Below are 19,057 nucleotides of genomic sequence, written 5' to 3' on the forward strand. Positions count from 1 at the left end.
AACAATACACATGTATTACAAAAGAAAGCATTGTGTTTGGGCTTTTGTCACAAACATTTATGCTATCAGTCCTCAGAAACTAAATAACATTAGATAAATATACGATGAAAAATTGTAAAAATAAATGAAAATTTAAAAATACTGATTTATTTCTAAATTACCCAATTGATTTTTTACACCATTAATTTAAAAAATATTCAAGAAAGAGGCAGATTCATGTTAGGAGTGTCAATTGGGTAGAGAGAGTAGTGTTATGTAATATGCAATGTGTGACAAAGACCAAAAGCAAAATTTACCAAAAACATGTTAAATGTTTTTCTTGGAAAGTGCCTGAGACTAAGGCAAACAAAATCTGTTTCCTGTGATTGGTGCCTGGTGGCATATTCAGGAGACTGACCTTTTTATTCTCTTTTGTTGTTTTTGTTTTTTTGCAAATGATATGGGTTCCAGGTACTCAGCTTGGTTTATCTAGCATTATCCTTTGTTTATGGTTTCCACATATATAAAAATTTAAACACTAAAGGACCTCTTACAAATCATCTAGGCCAATCCCTTCATTTTCAGATATGGAAAATAAGGCCCAAAGAGTAGCACTGGATGTTAAAACAGCTAGTTAGTGGTGTTGCTTTTATTTTGAGATCAAGAGAAAAAGCAGGCATGCTTTTGAAATAAAGAATTTCACAATAAATAAAAATATTTTAAGATGATAATGACTTGTGCTGGAAAAGTTTTTGGTGTGAACCTTTTTTTTCTTTTTTTACTTTTTAAACCCTAACCTTCTGTTGTAGAATCAATATCAATTCCAAGACACAAGAGCACTTGCCATTCCCCAGCTAGGAAGGTCTGTGGCCAAATTTGAAGTGAGCTGGTATAAGTTGTTTCAATAACTATTCAAATATTGGTCACTTTAAACACTACCACCAAAAAACTATTAAGGTTCTAAATCCCTTTTGTTTGGACCACATGATTAAATTAAGCATAATTGGATCCAATGGATAAAACTCTTATCAATAATAATAAATAAAACCTTATAAATCCAAACCTAAGCACAGAAGAGCTGATAACAAGGATTTTGATTTAGCCATAGTTATTTGAGAAATATTCGGGTATAGAGGGTCTAGGTTCAAATTCCACCCCTGTCTAAGTAACCTTGAACGAGTCAATTTACACCTATGGGCCCCTGTTTCCTAATCGTTAGGAGGGAACCTCTAAGGATGCTTCAATCCAGTCCTGACGTAATTAGACGCCTTGCATGGAGCACCGTAACTGTAAGGGGACCGTACACTAGGACTTCTTGACTGAAGATATGGGGTTTGGCTGAGCTCCCTCGTCATAGGATTAAAACGGTGGCGGGATGTGGGGAGCTCCCCTAAGCAGGCAGAACCCTTACGGAGTTGCTGGGTGTCAGTGCCTGAGCCCCTGCGCAGTCTGGTTACCCCTGGCCCCCCACAGCCTGGCGGGCCCGGACACTGCGGGAGAGAGTCCCTGCAGCCCAGAACGCACTCTTTTGTCCTCTGCCTTCAGCTCTCTAGCTGTCTCCTCCTCTGCTGAGCACCTAAGGCTGCGCCCGCTGGGTGCATTGCAGCACAGCCTTCTGCACTCTCAGATGGGCCAACTCGGTGCTTGCTTGTTGTAGTGTTCCTATGGAGATGGGGTTGGGCTCCCACAGCCCTTCTCCACTGAATTGCGAACCAGAGGCTGCGGCAGACAGCAGCGAAGGTAGCTTCCTTCTGGGACTCTCCTCATTTGTCTTGCTTCCCTGCCTACCTCTCCGAGGTAAAGCTTCCCTGGGACGTGGGCGATGCGGTGCGCCTCTTCCTTGGGGACCACTACCTGGCGTAGTTTTCCTTTCCTTCTGTCCGGGAGGAAGTGCCTTGGCACCAAGATGGACAGAAGAGGCTGCGGGACTCTCTAGGGGACCTGGGATGGAACTGAGAGTTACAAGGGGTCTAGTGGTGTCTCAGGGTGGGGATGGGAGTGGGGAGGAAGCACAAGATTAGGAATAAGAGTGCCTAGCTACAACCTGGGGCACCTTGAGCAAAACTTTCTAACTCCACAGTTCCCTCATCTTTAAAATGATGGAGCTGGACTAGATGACCTTGGAGATCCTTTTGAGTTCTAAATCTGTCATCCTTGGCCAATCATTTGTTTTTACAAGTGATGGATGGATCTGAGGTCCATAGAGATTAGTGACTTACTCAAGGTCACTCAGGGATTGTAACAATTTACATGCAGGGCATCTGCCTCTAAATCCAGTCTCTAATGGACAGTTTGGGAATTTGTTTTGCTCGACTAACATATGTAGATATAGACATGTATATATGTGTGTATATATGTGTATGTATATGTGTGTATACATATAAGGATTAGGTAAATTGAGTTCAGTGACTTGTCCAAGGTCACACAGGAATTGTCTGAAGCTAGATTTTGCTAGGACCTGTCCCCAAGTCTGGATCTCTATTCACTGAGCCACCTAACTGCACCCTACTCAATTTGATTTTTAAAACAACCATATAAGTATTTTTATACAGGGTTTTTTTCCTTAGGTAGGAGAGAAAATGTGCCTGTTAATTAAAAATAATAATAATAATAAATCCAGTATCTGAAGTAAAAAAAAAAATCTATTTACAAAAGACTTTAAAATTTAAGACAGTGCTTTCCTCACAACAGCTTTGGGAGGTAAGTAATTGTGTGTGATTGGCTTCCCCATTTTCCAGAAGAAGAAAAAGACTTGAAGAGGCGAAAAAATGAACTAGTAGAATCAGGGTCCAAAAGCCCAAGACCTCTAAAACCAAATGCAGTGCTCTTTCTGCCACATTATACCATAGTTTTCTCATCAATCCCAGCTCCCAAGGCTAGAGAGGGGGGAGAAATCTCATTGATATTTTTTAAATAGTACTCCACAGTGGCTTATACTAACCAACTCATCTTTCCTCTACTTCCCTGATTTCCATTCTATCACCTATTCTGGTTTTAAAAGGAGCTACCTGGGTACAGAGAAAGAGAGAGAGAGGGGAGCATATAATGTGAGAAATATCTTCAGGTGAGGAGGAGGGGAGCAGCTAGAAAGCTTCTAGCTTTCTAGTAATGAACTCAGTGCTGGGGTGATGGTACCTGTGCTCAGAGAGGGCACTCAGAGAGTGTACCCTCTGGCATGAGTACAATGGGTTCACCACCAAGGGCATACATGTTACCTATAGTTAGCACCTAATAATTTGTTCATGTGCATACTGTACATGCATGATACATATAGTTAGCATTTTTAAGTTTGAGATAGATATACATATTATATATAATGACTGAAATTTTCAAGAGTCAATATTTCTTCATTTTAAAATAATTTATTAATTGTCCAAGCAAGATATCCTAACTTGGTTGGTTGATTCCTATCACAATCCAAAAGGGCCAAAAGAAAGTAAACTCTTTTCTCTCAAGTCTATATATTCCTCTTTGGGAGCTCACCACTTGGTCCCTCCCCTGGACATTCCAAGACTTCTCTGATAGATAAATAGGCACTAAGGAGGTGGACTCAGAGACCTCAACTCCTCCCTATTACTTCCTCACAAGATAGGAATGTCCTCGCTGGGACCTGGAAAATGCCAACATAACCAGCCACAGGACCTGACCACTGTACTTTAAATGAGTCCATCATGGCTGCCAGAGCTTACCAATTTCCCTCCCCTGAGAGAGTTCTTGTCTACAGATAAAAAAGGAGCAAGTCTCCACCCTACCTCTAACAAAAACCAGCCCAGTGAGATGCCTTCAGGCCTGGGAGTAAATTACTTTGGCTTAGAAGCTGACTGACCTTCCAAACCTGAAACCCAAGGTTTAAGAAAGGTTTCACATAGAAATTATTATAATTAATTTAAGATTCATTTTCCTCATTGCCATCTTATTTTCCATGCCTGTTTTTATATCATCAACACATTTAAGTTTATGAATGTGTATATGTTACATGGAATTAGTACCTTCTTTTTCTGGGTATGTTAGGTACCAGAACTATGATCTCCCTCTACCAATGGTAATGACAAACATTCTGCAGCTTAGAGCCTTAGAGAGTTGACTGGGACACTGAGAGGTCAAGTGAATTTTGGTTGGAAGCATCTTACTGCCTCTAGGGATAAGAGAGATTGTCATTATATCTTGCCTTGTTATTATGTCTTCTTGGTACTGAGGAAGAGTTCTGGTATGTTGGAGATAAAAAGTCCTAGAGATGATCTTCATTTTGGTTGTTGCTGATCATTCCACATTGGAGCTGGGGAGCCAGAGCTGCTGCTTTTTCTTCCTAGATTATTGCTGGTGTTCCAGTCATGTTCCTCCATGAGGCAGATAGGTTGTCATTATCTGTCCTTCATTTTTAAGAAGACCAATGATATCACAAGAGATAGTTTGACTTATTGGTTTTAAAGGAGACAGAGTTGCACAGAGTCATCCTTAGCCTCATTCTCTATTCCAAAGGCATCAAAGTCCCAAGACAAGAAAGAAGCCAGGGTGACTGTCAATAGCCCAGAATGCAATGGGTGACAGTGTCTTCAATGTCTAAGCAAGCTATAAGTACTCCACAGAGCCCGAGTTAGCCTCTTTCATGGCTGTTGAGACAAATTGTTCTCCTCTGCCCATTCCACCATGCCTGAGGTAGACATCCCCCTACCTCACCAATGGGTTTGGGACCTGTCACTTACCCTCAACTTGGTTTAGCCTGTATGCCAATACAGTGTTACCAGGATGTGGCTGCTGCACATGCTACAGCTTCTTGGAGCCACAGGTGAGACCTAGATAACAAGTAGACCCCAAAGGTGGATGAACAGCCCTGTAAGGGAATTGGCAAGCCCTCACACCAGTGGTGCTAGTCCCCCCTGAACTCACACTCCAGGTACATCATCACCTGAGAACAACCCTAGGGGTGGTTATCATGGGCAAGCTGATCAAGGCTCAGGACAACACAAATTTCCATATGGATAGCTTTGTGGTTATGTTCAGAAATGAACCAATAGCTCAGTTGTAACCCTTTATATCCAAGGCTGCAAAATATAGCCTCTGGTTTTGCTAGGCATCCTGATGATGCCCCCACGTTAAAAAGCACGAAGAACAAAAGTTGGAGCTCTAGAACCAGGTGATAAAATGCATCCATTCTGAAGTTCCAGGAGGCTACTAGAAGAAGGGAACATGGACTGAGCCAGGGCAATACATTCCAGAAGTGAAGATAATCTCACCTGGGGAACATAACTTTGTCTTTCTTGTTTCATGCTTTTAGTGATTTCTTAATGTCTCCTTGGATATTTACTCCCTCATTTTAGGTGTTGGGCCTTGGGGGGACAACAGAGGGCTGGAGGTTCATCAATTATATAAACATATCTGAGAATGTTTTGGAGTCAGAGGTCTTGTCTCTTATACTTTACCTTACCTTTGACAAATCACTTCCCCTCTGTGGGCTACAATTTCCTTATCTGTAAAATGAAATGTTAGGTTAAATTAGATGTCCCCTCAGGTCTTTCTTCCAGCATTACATCTCATCATATTCCCTAAATTGCTATAATTTCTCTATGCATTTGGCAGAAGAAAAAAAAAATTCCACATCAGATTAAATTTTTTTCTCTTCCTTAAACTTTTCCATGCTCCATGTGCCTCACAAAGTTGGACTGGGAGCAGCAATGAAGGGGGAGTCCCACTCTGGCATTTCAAATTTCCAGTCATTTGAGTTATAATTAGGGCCAAGTTGTCTGGCTCAAAAAGGAATATGCCAGTTTCTGAGTCATAAACAGAACTTCCTGAAGCACCTTAATTTTCTCCTCCAGTTTCCTTGCAAGATAAAAAAAAAAAACAGATCTGGGCTAGATTGGGCCATGGGAACTGATGCAACTAAGGGCAAGAGACTGGACCATAGGTCAGTCAGTAGACATTCATTAAACACCTACTATGTGCCAGGCACTACGATCTGGGGGTACAGAAGTCCTTGCCCTGAAGGAGTTTATAATCTAATAGAGAAACCTAATATACACATTTGTACATATGTGCACCTGCATGTACACACGCACATACACAAAGCTAAAAAGAGGGAAAGGGAGGCTTGGGGAAGAAGGTTTCTAGTGCCAGAGGTCATGTGAAATACACTTCCATGTGTGAGTGTATGAGTGCATGAGTGAGACATGAAGAATTGTGGGCCTGGGAGCTCACTTTAAATGAAGACTTTGGGATTCCTTACTTAGCCCTCCAACCCTCCAGTCAGAGAGGCAGAGAGTACTAAGGGTACTGATGAGGTGTGATCACCAAAGCTGATGTAGGCTCTCAGGATGATGAGTTTCCAGATAGTAGGGTCCAGGCCAAGGAGTGAAATTGCTAGAAAAGGTATAAGTAATAGCAATAACTAATTTAGACACTGCATACCTCTGGAGCTCCAAACAGTGTTTCTATGTGTATATGTATTCAACAAATTAGTAATAAAACCAAGAATAGCATCCAAATATCACTCCAGCTCTTAACCTCCAAGCCTGTTGGGTCTATTGATTTTGATGTGTAGTATTCAGCTCTAAAAAGTGGTGCAGCATGGTAGATATAGGGTTCATGGAGTTAGGAAGAGGTCACTTCCAAGTCCTGCCTCTGATACAATGAGCTCTTTAACTCTGGGGAAATCATTTAAACCTCAGTTTCTCTGGGAAACTTTCTAGGACTCTAAGTTCCAGACAGATTTACTAATCTACCTTAAACAATCAACAAGTATATATTAAGTCCTTAGGGGCAAGGCAAAAGCTTCAATAAGGGAAGAGAAGAAGGGAGATAAAGTTGATCATATAACTTAGGAAAACATATGGAAATTTGATATTACATATAATTGGTAAGAAATAAATTTAAAAAAAGAAAGCTTCAAGAAGCTTATATTCTACTCAGGGGGAAAAACCTGAGTGTACAATTTTAGGAGAGAGAATACTAGTAATTGGGTAGCCAGGTAGTATAGCAAATAAAGCCCTAGGCAACCTGAGTTCAAATCCAGTCTTTGTCTTGTTTTCCTCATCTGTAAAATGATCTGGAGACGTAAATGGCAAACCATTCCAGTATTTTTGCCAAGAAGACCTCAGATGGGGTTATAAAGAGTTGGACAGGACTGAAAAATGAATAACAATACTAGTGACTAAAGTGGCACTTAAGCTGAGTCTTGAAGGAAATTCAAGATTCCAAGAGGTAGGGGTGGGTACAGAGAACATTTCATACATGGAGGACAGGTAGCACAAAGACATGGAGAGGAGAGATGAAGTGCCATGTATGCAGAACAGTAGAGAGTTCAATATAGCCAGATGTCAAAGTGTAAAGAGGGCAATTGGAAGACTGGGAAATTTCAAGAGATTTAAATGTCAAACACAGGAGCTTATACTTGATCCCTGAGGCAATAGGGAGCCTTTAGAGTTTATTGAGCCAGGAGCCTAACATGCACATGTAAATCTCTTTGGTGGCTGTGGAGTATAGATTGGTATGGGGAAAGGCTTAAGATAGCAAAGCCAAATGGAAGGTTAATTGGCAGTACAGTTTGTAAGGGATGTTAAATAAATGCCTGAACTTGGCTGGCAGCTGTATGAGGGAAGAGCAGACAAGAAGTAAAAAATGTTGAGATGGGTAGAAGGCATTTCAACACTAGAAAGTCCCCATACTGAAGCCATGGGTCCAGACTCTCCCTCCCAGCCCTACTCCAAAAAATCAGCACTAAGATGTTGCAGCATTGTAATGATTATTAAAATGGTTTAACAAAATCTTTTGATCTATTGTATATTTCTAGGAATCCTTTAGCAAATATCTCTAATGAAATAAACTTTCAGCTTCTGGAATCATGAATAGAGAGATCTCTACAGAAATGTCAGTAAGAGACTCTTCCAACAAAAACCAGGTGATTGAGTGCTTTCAAACAAAGTTCAGCACTTGGACACCAATTACCAACAAATCATTAAATAAACAGGTGAGTTACTTTCTAGTACAAGAGAAATTACAAGCTTAATTTTGCTATAAAATGTAGATCCACATTTTGCTAAATTTTTTAAATTTTCCATATAAGTTCTAGATGCATGGATTTAGAGCTGGAAGGGAACTCAGAAGTCATCTAGTACAACACGTTCATTTTACTCTTGAGATACTGAAGCCCAAAGAGATTGTATAACTTGCTCAAGTTCTCACACCCAGTAAGCAGCTAAAAATTAGTTTGAATACTAATCCAAACTCAGGTATTCTGATTGCAAATCCAATGTTCTTTCCACTACATCTGTAAGGGCAAGAATATAAGGAGTTAAAATTAAAGGGTTGGACTAAATTATTTAAGAGCATGGTCACCAGGAATTAATTAATTCCAAATGATTTTTTAGCAATTAATTTATAAAATATAGAAAGAGTGAACATATCACAGTGATAGATCTTAAAACAATGATGTCCTTGATATGTCTGTTTAGTAATATTTATTCTACCTACTTGGCAGGTGCCATGTTGCACAAGGAACACTTCACCTATAAAGTGAAATATACCAAAATATTTCATCTTATTTTCTTACAGCTCTTTCAGGAACGAGTTAGTCTTATAACTCATTGGTTTAATCTGTGGACTGACAAGCAACGTAAAGAATTTCTACTTACAATATTGCAAAATTGCAGTCACTCCCAATTGACGTAAGTTTAAATACAAAGATATGCTTGTTGCCTTTTCAGGAAAGTAAAATGTGGTGATATGTTTATTTGAACTTAACAAAAATTTATTTCTTTTCTTAAAAATCTTAAAAAAAAAAACAACTTTCAGAATGATCTTTATGCAGATTCTTTCAGTACGGAACTATCTGCTGAGATTGGCAATATATACAGTTTAGAACTGGAAAGAGGCCTTAGAGATCACCTAATACAATTCTTTCATTTTACAGAGGAGGAGGAAAAGTAAATTCTATAAAGTGACCCAGGGATTCTAAGAGTAAGGATTTGGATCCAGTTACTTGGACTCCAAATTCAGTGCTCTTCATTCAGTACAGCAAGAATTTTCAAAGGCTTCAGTAACTTTTCTCCCATAATATAAATTGTGCTTCCTACAACTAGCAGGCTAATGTTGTATTCATCAAACAGAAGGCAAAATAGAATGCACATGAATGCATCTGGAATAATGCCAACATCGGCATTTATTTCTAGCATGACATGTATCTACTAATCATTGAAAATATTGCCTTTTTCTTGACACTCCCACCCTGGCCTATCCCTTCCCACCTCTTCTTCCTCTTTTTTTGCTCACCATTCTGAACTCTTTCCTACCTAACTCACTCTTCTCAGAATCTATGTACTTTCTAATTCACTTATATTTTTTTTTTAATTTCTTACCTTTTGTCTTAGAATCAACACTGTGTATTGACTCAAAGGCAGCAGAGCAATAAGGGCTAGACAATGGGGGTTAAGTGACTTGCCCAGGGTCACGCAGCTAGGAAGGGTATGATCACTTTTGGACTCAGGACCTCCTATCTCTTGGTTTGGTTCTCAATCCACTGAGCCACCTTCCCTTTACTGAATTTCCTTTTCTTTACTTCCCAAAGCTTCCTTGCATAATTCTGGACACTCATATGCATTCAATGCTAATTTATTGAGTTACTGATTGGAGACAGATACTAGTTTGTCCATTCAAAGAAGCTGCTAAGAAAAGCAGCAAGAAAAATCCAGATCCATGAATTTTTTAAACATATATTTTATAAGTCCTGATTAAGGGTTATTTCCCTTCCTTTCCTCTCTATACCCCTTGAGATAACAAATCCAATCACTTTGAAGTATGCTATAATCTTATCTATTACAAATCAAGCAATTTTAGCAGTAACCACTGGAGGTCATTAGAGATCTTGTAGCACATTTTTCAAGGAATAGCAATATTAGACCTGAAATTCCGTCTTCAGGTAAACCTACATTATTTCTGTAGCATTTCGATTTTTCCTTTTGTAGGACAAGAACAACATCAGTTCTCTAATTAGCCTATTTAAAAGGAACAAAGTACTGTGCTACTAACTAGGAATAGAATGAAAAAAGTAAGAAGATCTCTGTTTTTAAGGTTCTCACATTCTTACAAGTGGCATTCAGTTTCAATTCAGATGGAAAGGACCAGTGGCCTTTATGGTTCAAATCAAGTGGTAATACATCCTCTATATTGTTGTTTCCATTGATAAATCCATATCTGCTAAACCATGGAATGGAACCAAGGACTTTGGTGATGAAAACTGAGTCTTCTGTACCTATAGCTGTAAAAGCTCATTCTCCAAATGATGACTGTACGATGGATGAAGGCTGCTGGCTGGAAGCTAGGCTGGTGTCTGCTGGGCATTGCTATTCTCGGGGCTCATGGGTCTATCTGCCCTTCAGTTGAAGGTGGTCAGCAGTTGATATGGTGGTGGTAAGGCTGGTAGAACGCCCCTCCTCAAGGGCTTGTCCACCTTGATGATGGCTAAAGATGATGGACTAGAAGCAGGGCTGGTAGTCTAGGCTGTACCTGCTATCCTTAGGGTTTATGAGCATATAATTCTAAACTAGTTCCTTTGAGGCCAAAGGGCAGGTGGTGGTCAGGGTGGTGAGAAGTAGCTTGACTCACCTAACACATGCCATCCCATCAATACGTCTTGCTTCGTTAGCTGGGTTTATTTGCCTGCCTTGTTGATGGCCATTGGTGTTGGTGGAGGAAAAGGAAGACTAGCCCTTTCCACAAATATTGCTACCCTAGCCTGGACCATAACTTTGGGAGCTAAGCTAAAAGCAGAGCCATTGATCTCAGTGCTGTTTTCAGTGCTTTGCACAGTTTAATAGTAGTTCTATTTCTTCATCAAGGTATATATACCCTTTAAAGTTCAGTGAAATGTTTATTAAATATTCTAGGTCAGATGTTACCCAACTTAGGAGTCTATTGATATTAGTGAAAATGATGTGTGAATATTTTATGGCAAGATTTGACCTGCTGGGCTCATATTTAGTCACATGAGGCTAAAAATTTATGAAATCCCTTTGGGTTAACACTAGAGCAGTTCACCCTACGATTTTCCATTATTGCTCACTATTCTAATTCACACTACTCACACAAGCATGTTGAGTATCTAAGATGCAAATACTACTTAATGTTCTAGGGGCAACCCTGTGGATGGCTACCCCAAACACTGTAGCTCACAAGCCCCCATCAATGTGCTTCCCATTCATTATCAACCATTAGACTCCAATCTTAGAAGATATTTCCACAAATGGCACAGCAAGAACTGTAGTTACAAAGAATTCACTGCCCTCAACTGAACTTGTGGTACCCTTTACCATCAAAATACATAGATTCTAGAGGCTGGGGGAGGAAGGGCAAGAGTGACCACAAACATGTAGTACAATAGAGAGGTACATAGGTAGGTATGCCATATACCAAGACGTCATTGTGCTTTCTTTTCCTGGGGCATCCTCATGTACTTTGCTGTGGGACAGGTATCCACACTGATGATAGACAAGTCACTCCATTGCTCACCTGGGCTATCTCCTTGCAGGGCACAGATTCTTTTCTAGACTGAATCCTCACAGGTACACCAGGGCAAAGATTAATTGATCTACCAGACTCCTTAGGCTTGCCCTTTGATAGGTTGGTATAGCCTCTACTCCAGCCTCAAGCTTAGCACTGCATGATTGGACTCTTTCAGCTGGCATGCTACTATGACTTTTCAGAAAGGAGAGAGACTTAGTCCACGATTGGCAGAAGTCTTTTCAGTACTGTTCCCTCAGGATTTTTGATCTGAGGTTTATCATTTCCCAGGCTGAGAGAGGGAGAGGTATTGCTTCTTTCTCTCTGAGGGTTTGCCTGGCCCAGAACTAGGACACTATGTAGATATATTTCCCAGATTCCTGTTGGGATCTTATTAAAAATGAATGGTTGAAGAGAGTGAGTCAGTCTTGGCCTTGGAGACAAGTTGCTTATCTCTCTTGGCCTTTTCATATTCAACTGAGTCATCTTAAGTCTCAGAATCCCTTCTAAAATGTAGTATCCTTAATTTACACCTGAAAGGACCTCACCCCAAACATTTCATTTTATCCCATAAACTAATTTTGCTGAAGTCTAAAAGAGGCACACCAGGCCCAGAGCTTTTCTTGTGCCTGGTGGAAACAGGAGGCTGGACATAGAGTTAGAGGAGCTTTTATTAATAAACCCTCATCTTCCAACTTGGAATCAATACTGTGTATAGGTTCCAAGGCAGAAGAGTGGTAATGGGGTTAAATGACTTACCCAGGGTGAGACAGCTAGGAAGTATCTGAGACCAAATTTGAACCCAGGACCTCCTAGATCTGACTCTCAATCTACTGAGCTACCTATCTGCCCCCTGTGTGACCTTTGCCAAAACCTTTCTTGATCTTGGTTCCTCATCTATGTTGGACTTTATGATCTCTAAGACTCCTTGAAGGTCTACGGTTAAGTTTTGACTAACTAGCAAAGGGAGAAGGGACAGGAATCAAGTTTTCTATTTGTTAGTTGTTAGTTGTTCTAGAAGACAATTTGTTCAGAGAATAGGTTAGAACCAGGGATATATGCTCAGTCCAGCTCCTACCTGAAGAATGCCATTTGTTAAATTTCCATTGCATTTACACTTTAGAATCTGACAAATATTACAAAGAGGGGACTTGATTCATTATTTTGTTGATTGCCTAGGCTTAATAAAGTGATGACAAAATGTCAATCATGTAAATTTTACAAGTATGTCTTACATACAGACACATTTGTTAAGCATTTACCAGAATATCCCTGATTTAAGCCTCTGAGGAAAATGAGCTTTAGAATTTCTCATGAATTTCATAGAATTCATGCAGATTGTCCCCATGAGCAAAAATAAAAGGGGAAAAAATCATACTATTCGAAATTCTTAGTTTATAATTTACAATGTAAAAAAACCACAAGATCTATTCTTATTACACACACAGAAATATACATTATCCAATATCATTATTTTTTTTTTTGCTTATGACACACTGAATTAAAAGTGCATATAATTATAGTATGGAAGATCATTGAGCAAGCTCTTATAGTATAAGGAACATTCTTCCTCACTGAAGTTTTAGAAACTAGACCTTTGAAAAACATTCTGAAGAGGGTTTTACTACTGTTTCCATCAGATCCATACATGAAAAAATATTCAGATGATGTATATGTCAGAGGCATGCCAAAAGTGGTTTCTTGCTGCTTACACTAAGAAGCCAATTCCAAAACTGTCAAGATTGATATTTCCCATATTCTGTGGTTCTTAAGACAAGAGCCAGTGGAGAAAGTCAGGGTATTTTGGTCTGTCACACTTGGAAGAACTTGTGCAAACAGCTCTCTGAATCAGCCTCCTTGCTAAACTTGTAGAACTGGTTTTCATAAACTGCCAGGTAGTGACAGACTTCCTGATTATTCTTTATGCAAAGATCTCTTTATAAAAGCCAAGTATTTTTTTTTTAAATTAAAAACCCTTACCTTCCGTCTTGGAATCAATAATGTGTATTTGTTCCAAGGCAGAGGAGTTGTAAGGGCTAGGCAATGGGGGTTAAGTGACTTGCCCAAGGTCACACAGCTGGGGAGTGTCTGAGGCCAGATTTGAACCTAGGACCTCCCACCTCTAGGCTTGGCTCTCAATCCACTGAGCTACCCAGCTGTTCCCATAAGCCAGGTATTTTCGAACAGGCAAGCTTTTGTTTCTCTTCAGTGGGCACTGGAGTTTCAAAATAATATTATTTATTACCATGAGCAGATTTTGGGTAGGATATTAACAGCCCACATTACTTAATAAATTGATTTCAACTATTGGGCATGAGATCCAATTTGCTTCATTGCCACTATAACATCGGGTGGGAGGTGGCAATAGACAGATACAATAAATGGGATGAAGACACAGAACAACAATGCATAGAGAGTGATGATGAACCTTTTAGAGACCAAATGCCCAAACTGTACTGTCATGCTGCATGTGAGCTACTCCCTTACCCCAGACAGGGGAGGGATGAAGTACCCCCATTGTGCTGGTAGGCAGAGAGGCAGAGTGAAGTGAAAAAATGTTCTCAGGTGATGTGGAGAGGGGGAGGGGAGCAGCCCCCTTCGGCATGCATGCCATAGGTTTGCCAACACAGGCATAGAAGATCAGGGCCAACCTGGATCAGGGTCATGGAACCTCTCTGGTCAACTACAACACAGTCTAATTGTATGGTCACACTAATTTCCAAACATTTCCATGCAGATAAAATCTAGTGAGGATAAACAAGGTCAAAGCATTTAGATAAAAGTAATTTTAAGCAAACTAATAGGAAAAATGTCCTTGAGTTCTATTAAATGGTGAATTAAAATCTGTTGATCTTAAAAAAAATAAAAATAATGACAACAGAGCTTAGGGGAAGGATCACTTTTTAAAATATTAAAAACAACCTTTAAAAAGACAATATCATTAAAAAGCTATCTCCAAGGATTCCATGAAAAAGGAAGAGATTAGGCTATCTACTTTGTGTTGGTGATAGTGGGGATACAAGGCAGTTGAGAGAGGGTAGTATGCTGTAAGCTGATTATATGCATAATAAACCTAAGAACCTCTTGAGAATCAGTTAGTTTAAAATATTACCTGTCTCTATAGAAAGAACTGTTGGAGTCAGAGAGACGTGGATCAAAACATGCTTTCTTTCACATCAGTATATTTATGGTTTTATTTGGGGGTTTTGGTTATATATTAGTTTGTTCTTACAACAGTGATCAATGTGGAAGTATGTTTTGAATAATAATAAAAATAAAATATAAAAAAAAGATTTAAAAAAATATATTACCTTTCTAAGTCATTGCTGCAGATACTTCATTCTCCATATGGACTGAGAAGAATGAGATAGTGACTTTGCCTGGGGATGATAAGGGTGGTTTAGGCAGAAAACACAAGCTTTTTTGAAAAGAAAAAGGGAGAGGAATGTTTAAACTTCCATCAGAAGAAGAGGAAAAGACTAGAAAATTCTCAATAAGGATAAAATATATGTGTATGTACCGTTAAAAAATAAGTTTGACAAAATATTTAACACCTGGGATATCTTTTCTCCTATAGGTAGGTCTTTAGTTTGAACTGCCCTATAAGGGAAAGACTGACAAGTGAGAAACCAGTCCTTAGAGTATGCTTATATTTGCTCTTCTTGGCATATGCAGATACTACCTTACTGGTTTCATTCTGATATTTAGAACTTAGGAAAATGTGTTTTCATTCATTGATGACTAAAAGACTAGTTCTATGAACTGACCAAAAACCACTTAATTGCCTGAAGAACCAGGAAGTTTGTAGATGCTAAACCAGAGCTATATTTTGAATATAAAATGGATGAAACCATCCCCTCTTGTTTCTTTTCCTCCTTAGAGAAAAGTTTTATTTTTTCCTAATCTTAAAAGAGTTGATATTCTAACTAGGAATGCTCAAATAATCAAGAGATTCATTAGAATTATTAGAGTTTCCAGCAGCAACTGTATATGGTGATCGAAACCATCAGAGTGGTTGGTAGTGGCTGATAACAGAGGAAGTGCCTACAGATGAAAATGGAAAGACTGAGAATGTTGTCAGTTTGAGGGATCATGATACTTTGTGACAAAGTGGAATGATGACTCTGGATTATATTAAATCTGTGATGGCGAACCTATGGCATGCACACATGTAGCCATTTTCAATGACATGCAGACACATTTGGACTTAGCACATCTCTGGACTGGGAGCCACCTAGGGAGCCTTGAGCCCACAGCACTGGCCTTGGCCATGCCAAGGCCCGGCCCAGGGAGGAGGACTGCTCCCTGTACTGGCCAAGGGGGTGGGGGACTAGTTGTGGGCAGTACAAGCCGGGCTCTCACAGGGGCAGGGAGCATGGAAAGGGCAAATACATGCATGCAGGCAGGCTGGCACTGGCAGGCTGCAGATACTGCTCTCACAGCACCCCTGGGCCAGTTAGCAAGGGAGGGGCAGGGTAGGGCAGGGCCTATGGAAGACTGGGTGGGGCTTTAGCCCATGTGCAATGGAGGAGTGCCTGGAACCTATTACCAGACACTTTTAGCACCCTGAAAAATATAGCAATGCTCTACTCACAATTTTTCCCTCTACGTACTTTTGTGAGACCTTATTCTTAGCATTAAATAATATCAAAACCAACAAAAGAAACAGATTGACAGATGAAGTTAGGAGCTTGCTTGAGTTTGACATGTACAAAATACCAACCTTCAGTTGAAGATTTAGCCAATGAAATTCAGCAACAAAAAAGCCACTAATAGGCAGATTAGTTAAAGAATTCCCCCTCCCCCTCATTGATCTTAGTTCACAACACCCCACACAAGTTAAATGATATCAAGACCAACAAAAGAAACCAGTTGCCAGATGAATAAAGAAGTCACTAAGCAGGTAAGTTAAATAATTAGTTTTTGGTATATTAAATACAATTATATATTACAATTATGCATTTTTGTTATTTAAACTATAAATATCGTGAAATTGTGTTTTTTTCTTAAAGTGACACACCATCCGAGTTATGCTTGTTTTTTTGGTGAATTTTGACACACCAAACTCAAAAGGTTGCCCATCACTGTTTTAAGTTATCAGTTCTTAAAGCCTAGAAGATAGTTTACACATAAAAGGAGTCTTATGAGGACTCCTCAAAGGATGAATAAGACTTCTAGAGCTACAATTCATCTAGTGCTCCTTTTCCCTATAGGCATGTCTCACTACTGCTAATTTTTAAAATTTAAACCCATTTTTCTAAGGGATCTTGTGTGTAAAAGGAGAGATTGTTTCCCTGAGTTGGAGGCAAGTAGTGGGTATGTTTTTGGAACTACAGTGATCCCTCACTAACTCACAGAAGTTACATTCCAGAGACCCCTGTGATTGGTGAAAATCCATGAAACAGTGGCATATATTTATTTTATTATTTATATATATTTTAAGGCTTTATATACCCTTCCCACTCTCCTATAAACCTTTTCCACACTCTTATTAACCAACAGTCATTGAGCCAATCAGCGCCCAGGATATAGAACACAGCACTGTGGTTGGTCGGCTTTCTTTCCATCAGCCAATAGTGTGCTGTGAGAAGTGTAACTCCTTGATACAGAATTTTATATATATATATATATATTATACCTTGGGATAGAGTGAAGCCAGAATAAGTGAACCACAATATGCCAAGGGGCCACTGTATTGTTATTGCTACACCTTCTCAGTAAATCCCTTTTCTAAGAGATCTATTGGATGATTAATAATGGGGAGTGCCCTGGATGGGGCCTCTATTGCATGCAAGAATATTAAAAATGTCAGTCTCTCAAGGTCACCCCTAGAACTCTGAAAGGAGCAGTAGTCATCACCTTATGGGTACCTAATTTGCTAGTGCAACTGGGAGTCAGAAGAGTAAGCCCAGAAATGGTTCTACATTTTTTATAAACTAGAGACAGTTTTAGAAAAACAGGTCACCTTTCTAACCTAACTTGGTGTTTACCTTGTTCACTTCTTTTTGCTACCTCTCTTCCCTAAATATTCTATTCAGAACACAATTTACTTTGTAAATCAATTAGTTATTGATAGTCTTGTTAAATAGTAACATTTATCTCTATAATGGAAAACTAGGAGGCAATGGGACTAGACCACTAAGAAATACAATATTGCACAGCAAGGAAAAGAAAGAACCAATAGCTACTTTAATTTGCTCTCAGATCATTGGCTTAGGTCAGGACAAATCTATCATAATCTAGCTAAATTTCTCACTTTCCATAAAAGCAATAAGATGATTCCATAGTACATAAAACAATGTCCTTAGGAGATATTTGACATACAGAAGATAATTTTCATTTGGCTCTTTTTTCCTGTCAAGGAATTTTGTTCAAAGTAATTTATGTAATCTGATTATTCATTCTTTACTTCTTTCAAGTATTTTCATTCACTAAAAGCACTCTTTTCAGAAGGAACTTTAAATAGTAATAATACATTCTATTTGCATAAAGCATATATAACATAATTTTTATATTTGCCTTATATATTTTATATAGAGAATATACGTACTTCTATTGAACCTTCTATTTGTATAATATATATATTATATGTGTATTTATATAATATATTATTAAATATATCTTCTATTTGCATATGTTATATATACTTATATTTTTGCATGTGTATACACATATATGTATATATACATATATATACATATATATATTTCTATTGAACATTTCTTTCCTCTAAATCACCTAAGCAAAGAATATTATTTGTAGCAAATTTAATGGATCCTTGAGACAGGTTTTTAAAAGCAGATTTACATTCCTACTAGATTCCAACTTCTTTTCATCATGTTGTCATAAATGTTACAAAGGAATGTGAATGAAGTTGTTGCTCAAAACAACACCTAAATGAGAAGGAGCAAAATTGGAACTAAACCAAATATAATATTAAACATTAGAAGATCATCATTTTCTATTCCAGATGAATAGAAGATCATCACATTACCATTTTTTTTAAAGTTTGTTAATGTCTTGGGGTTTCCCCCCATTTTTATTGTCATACAAAACAGACTTCCATATTGGTCATTGTTGTAAGAGCACCCTCAGACATACCCAAAACCCCCAAATAAAACCATAAATACACTGATGTGAAAGATGACTCCAACAGTTCTTTCTCTGGAGGTGAATAGCATTCCTTATCATAAGTCTCCTGGGATTGTTCCAGATCATTGCATTGATGAGTAGCCAAGTTTTGACAGATAATCATCATCCAATATTGCAGTTATTGTGTATAGTGTTCTCCCAGTTCTGCTTATTTCACTCTGCATCAATTCCTGCAGATCTTTCCAGCTTTTTCTGAAACCATCTTGCTTATCATTTTACATAGCACAATAGTATTCCATCACCAACATATACCACAATTGGTGGACATCCCCTCAATTTCTAATTTTTTGGTACCACAAAAAGAGCAGCTATAAATATTTTGTACAAGTAGGTCCTTTCCCATTTTTATTATCTTTTTGGGATACAGACCTAGTAGAGGAATTACTAGATCAAAGAGTATGCAGTTTTATAGTCCTTTGAGTATAGCTCCAAATTG

General features: G+C 38.8%; 1 protein-coding gene across 1 annotated transcript in view; it reads left to right on the forward strand.

Moving 5' to 3' along the window:
* The first annotated feature begins 9 nt into the window (after window positions 1-9).
* The window catches only part of ECT2L (epithelial cell transforming 2 like), a 111,094-nt gene continuing 92,046 nt past the window's right edge, over window positions 10-19,057 (forward strand). The window contains exons 1-3 of the mRNA XM_007484635.3: window positions 10-1,776; window positions 7,766-7,942; window positions 8,527-8,639. Coding sequence (XP_007484697.2) covers window positions 7,817-7,942; window positions 8,527-8,639 — 239 coding nt within the window. The 5' untranslated portion in view covers window positions 10-1,776; window positions 7,766-7,816. The remainder of the gene's footprint in view (window positions 1,777-7,765; window positions 7,943-8,526; window positions 8,640-19,057) is intronic.

The sequence above is a fragment of the Monodelphis domestica genome, chromosome 2, assembly GCF_027887165.1.
Source record: "Monodelphis domestica isolate mMonDom1 chromosome 2, mMonDom1.pri, whole genome shotgun sequence".
Taxonomy (NCBI): domain Eukaryota; kingdom Metazoa; phylum Chordata; class Mammalia; order Didelphimorphia; family Didelphidae; genus Monodelphis; species Monodelphis domestica.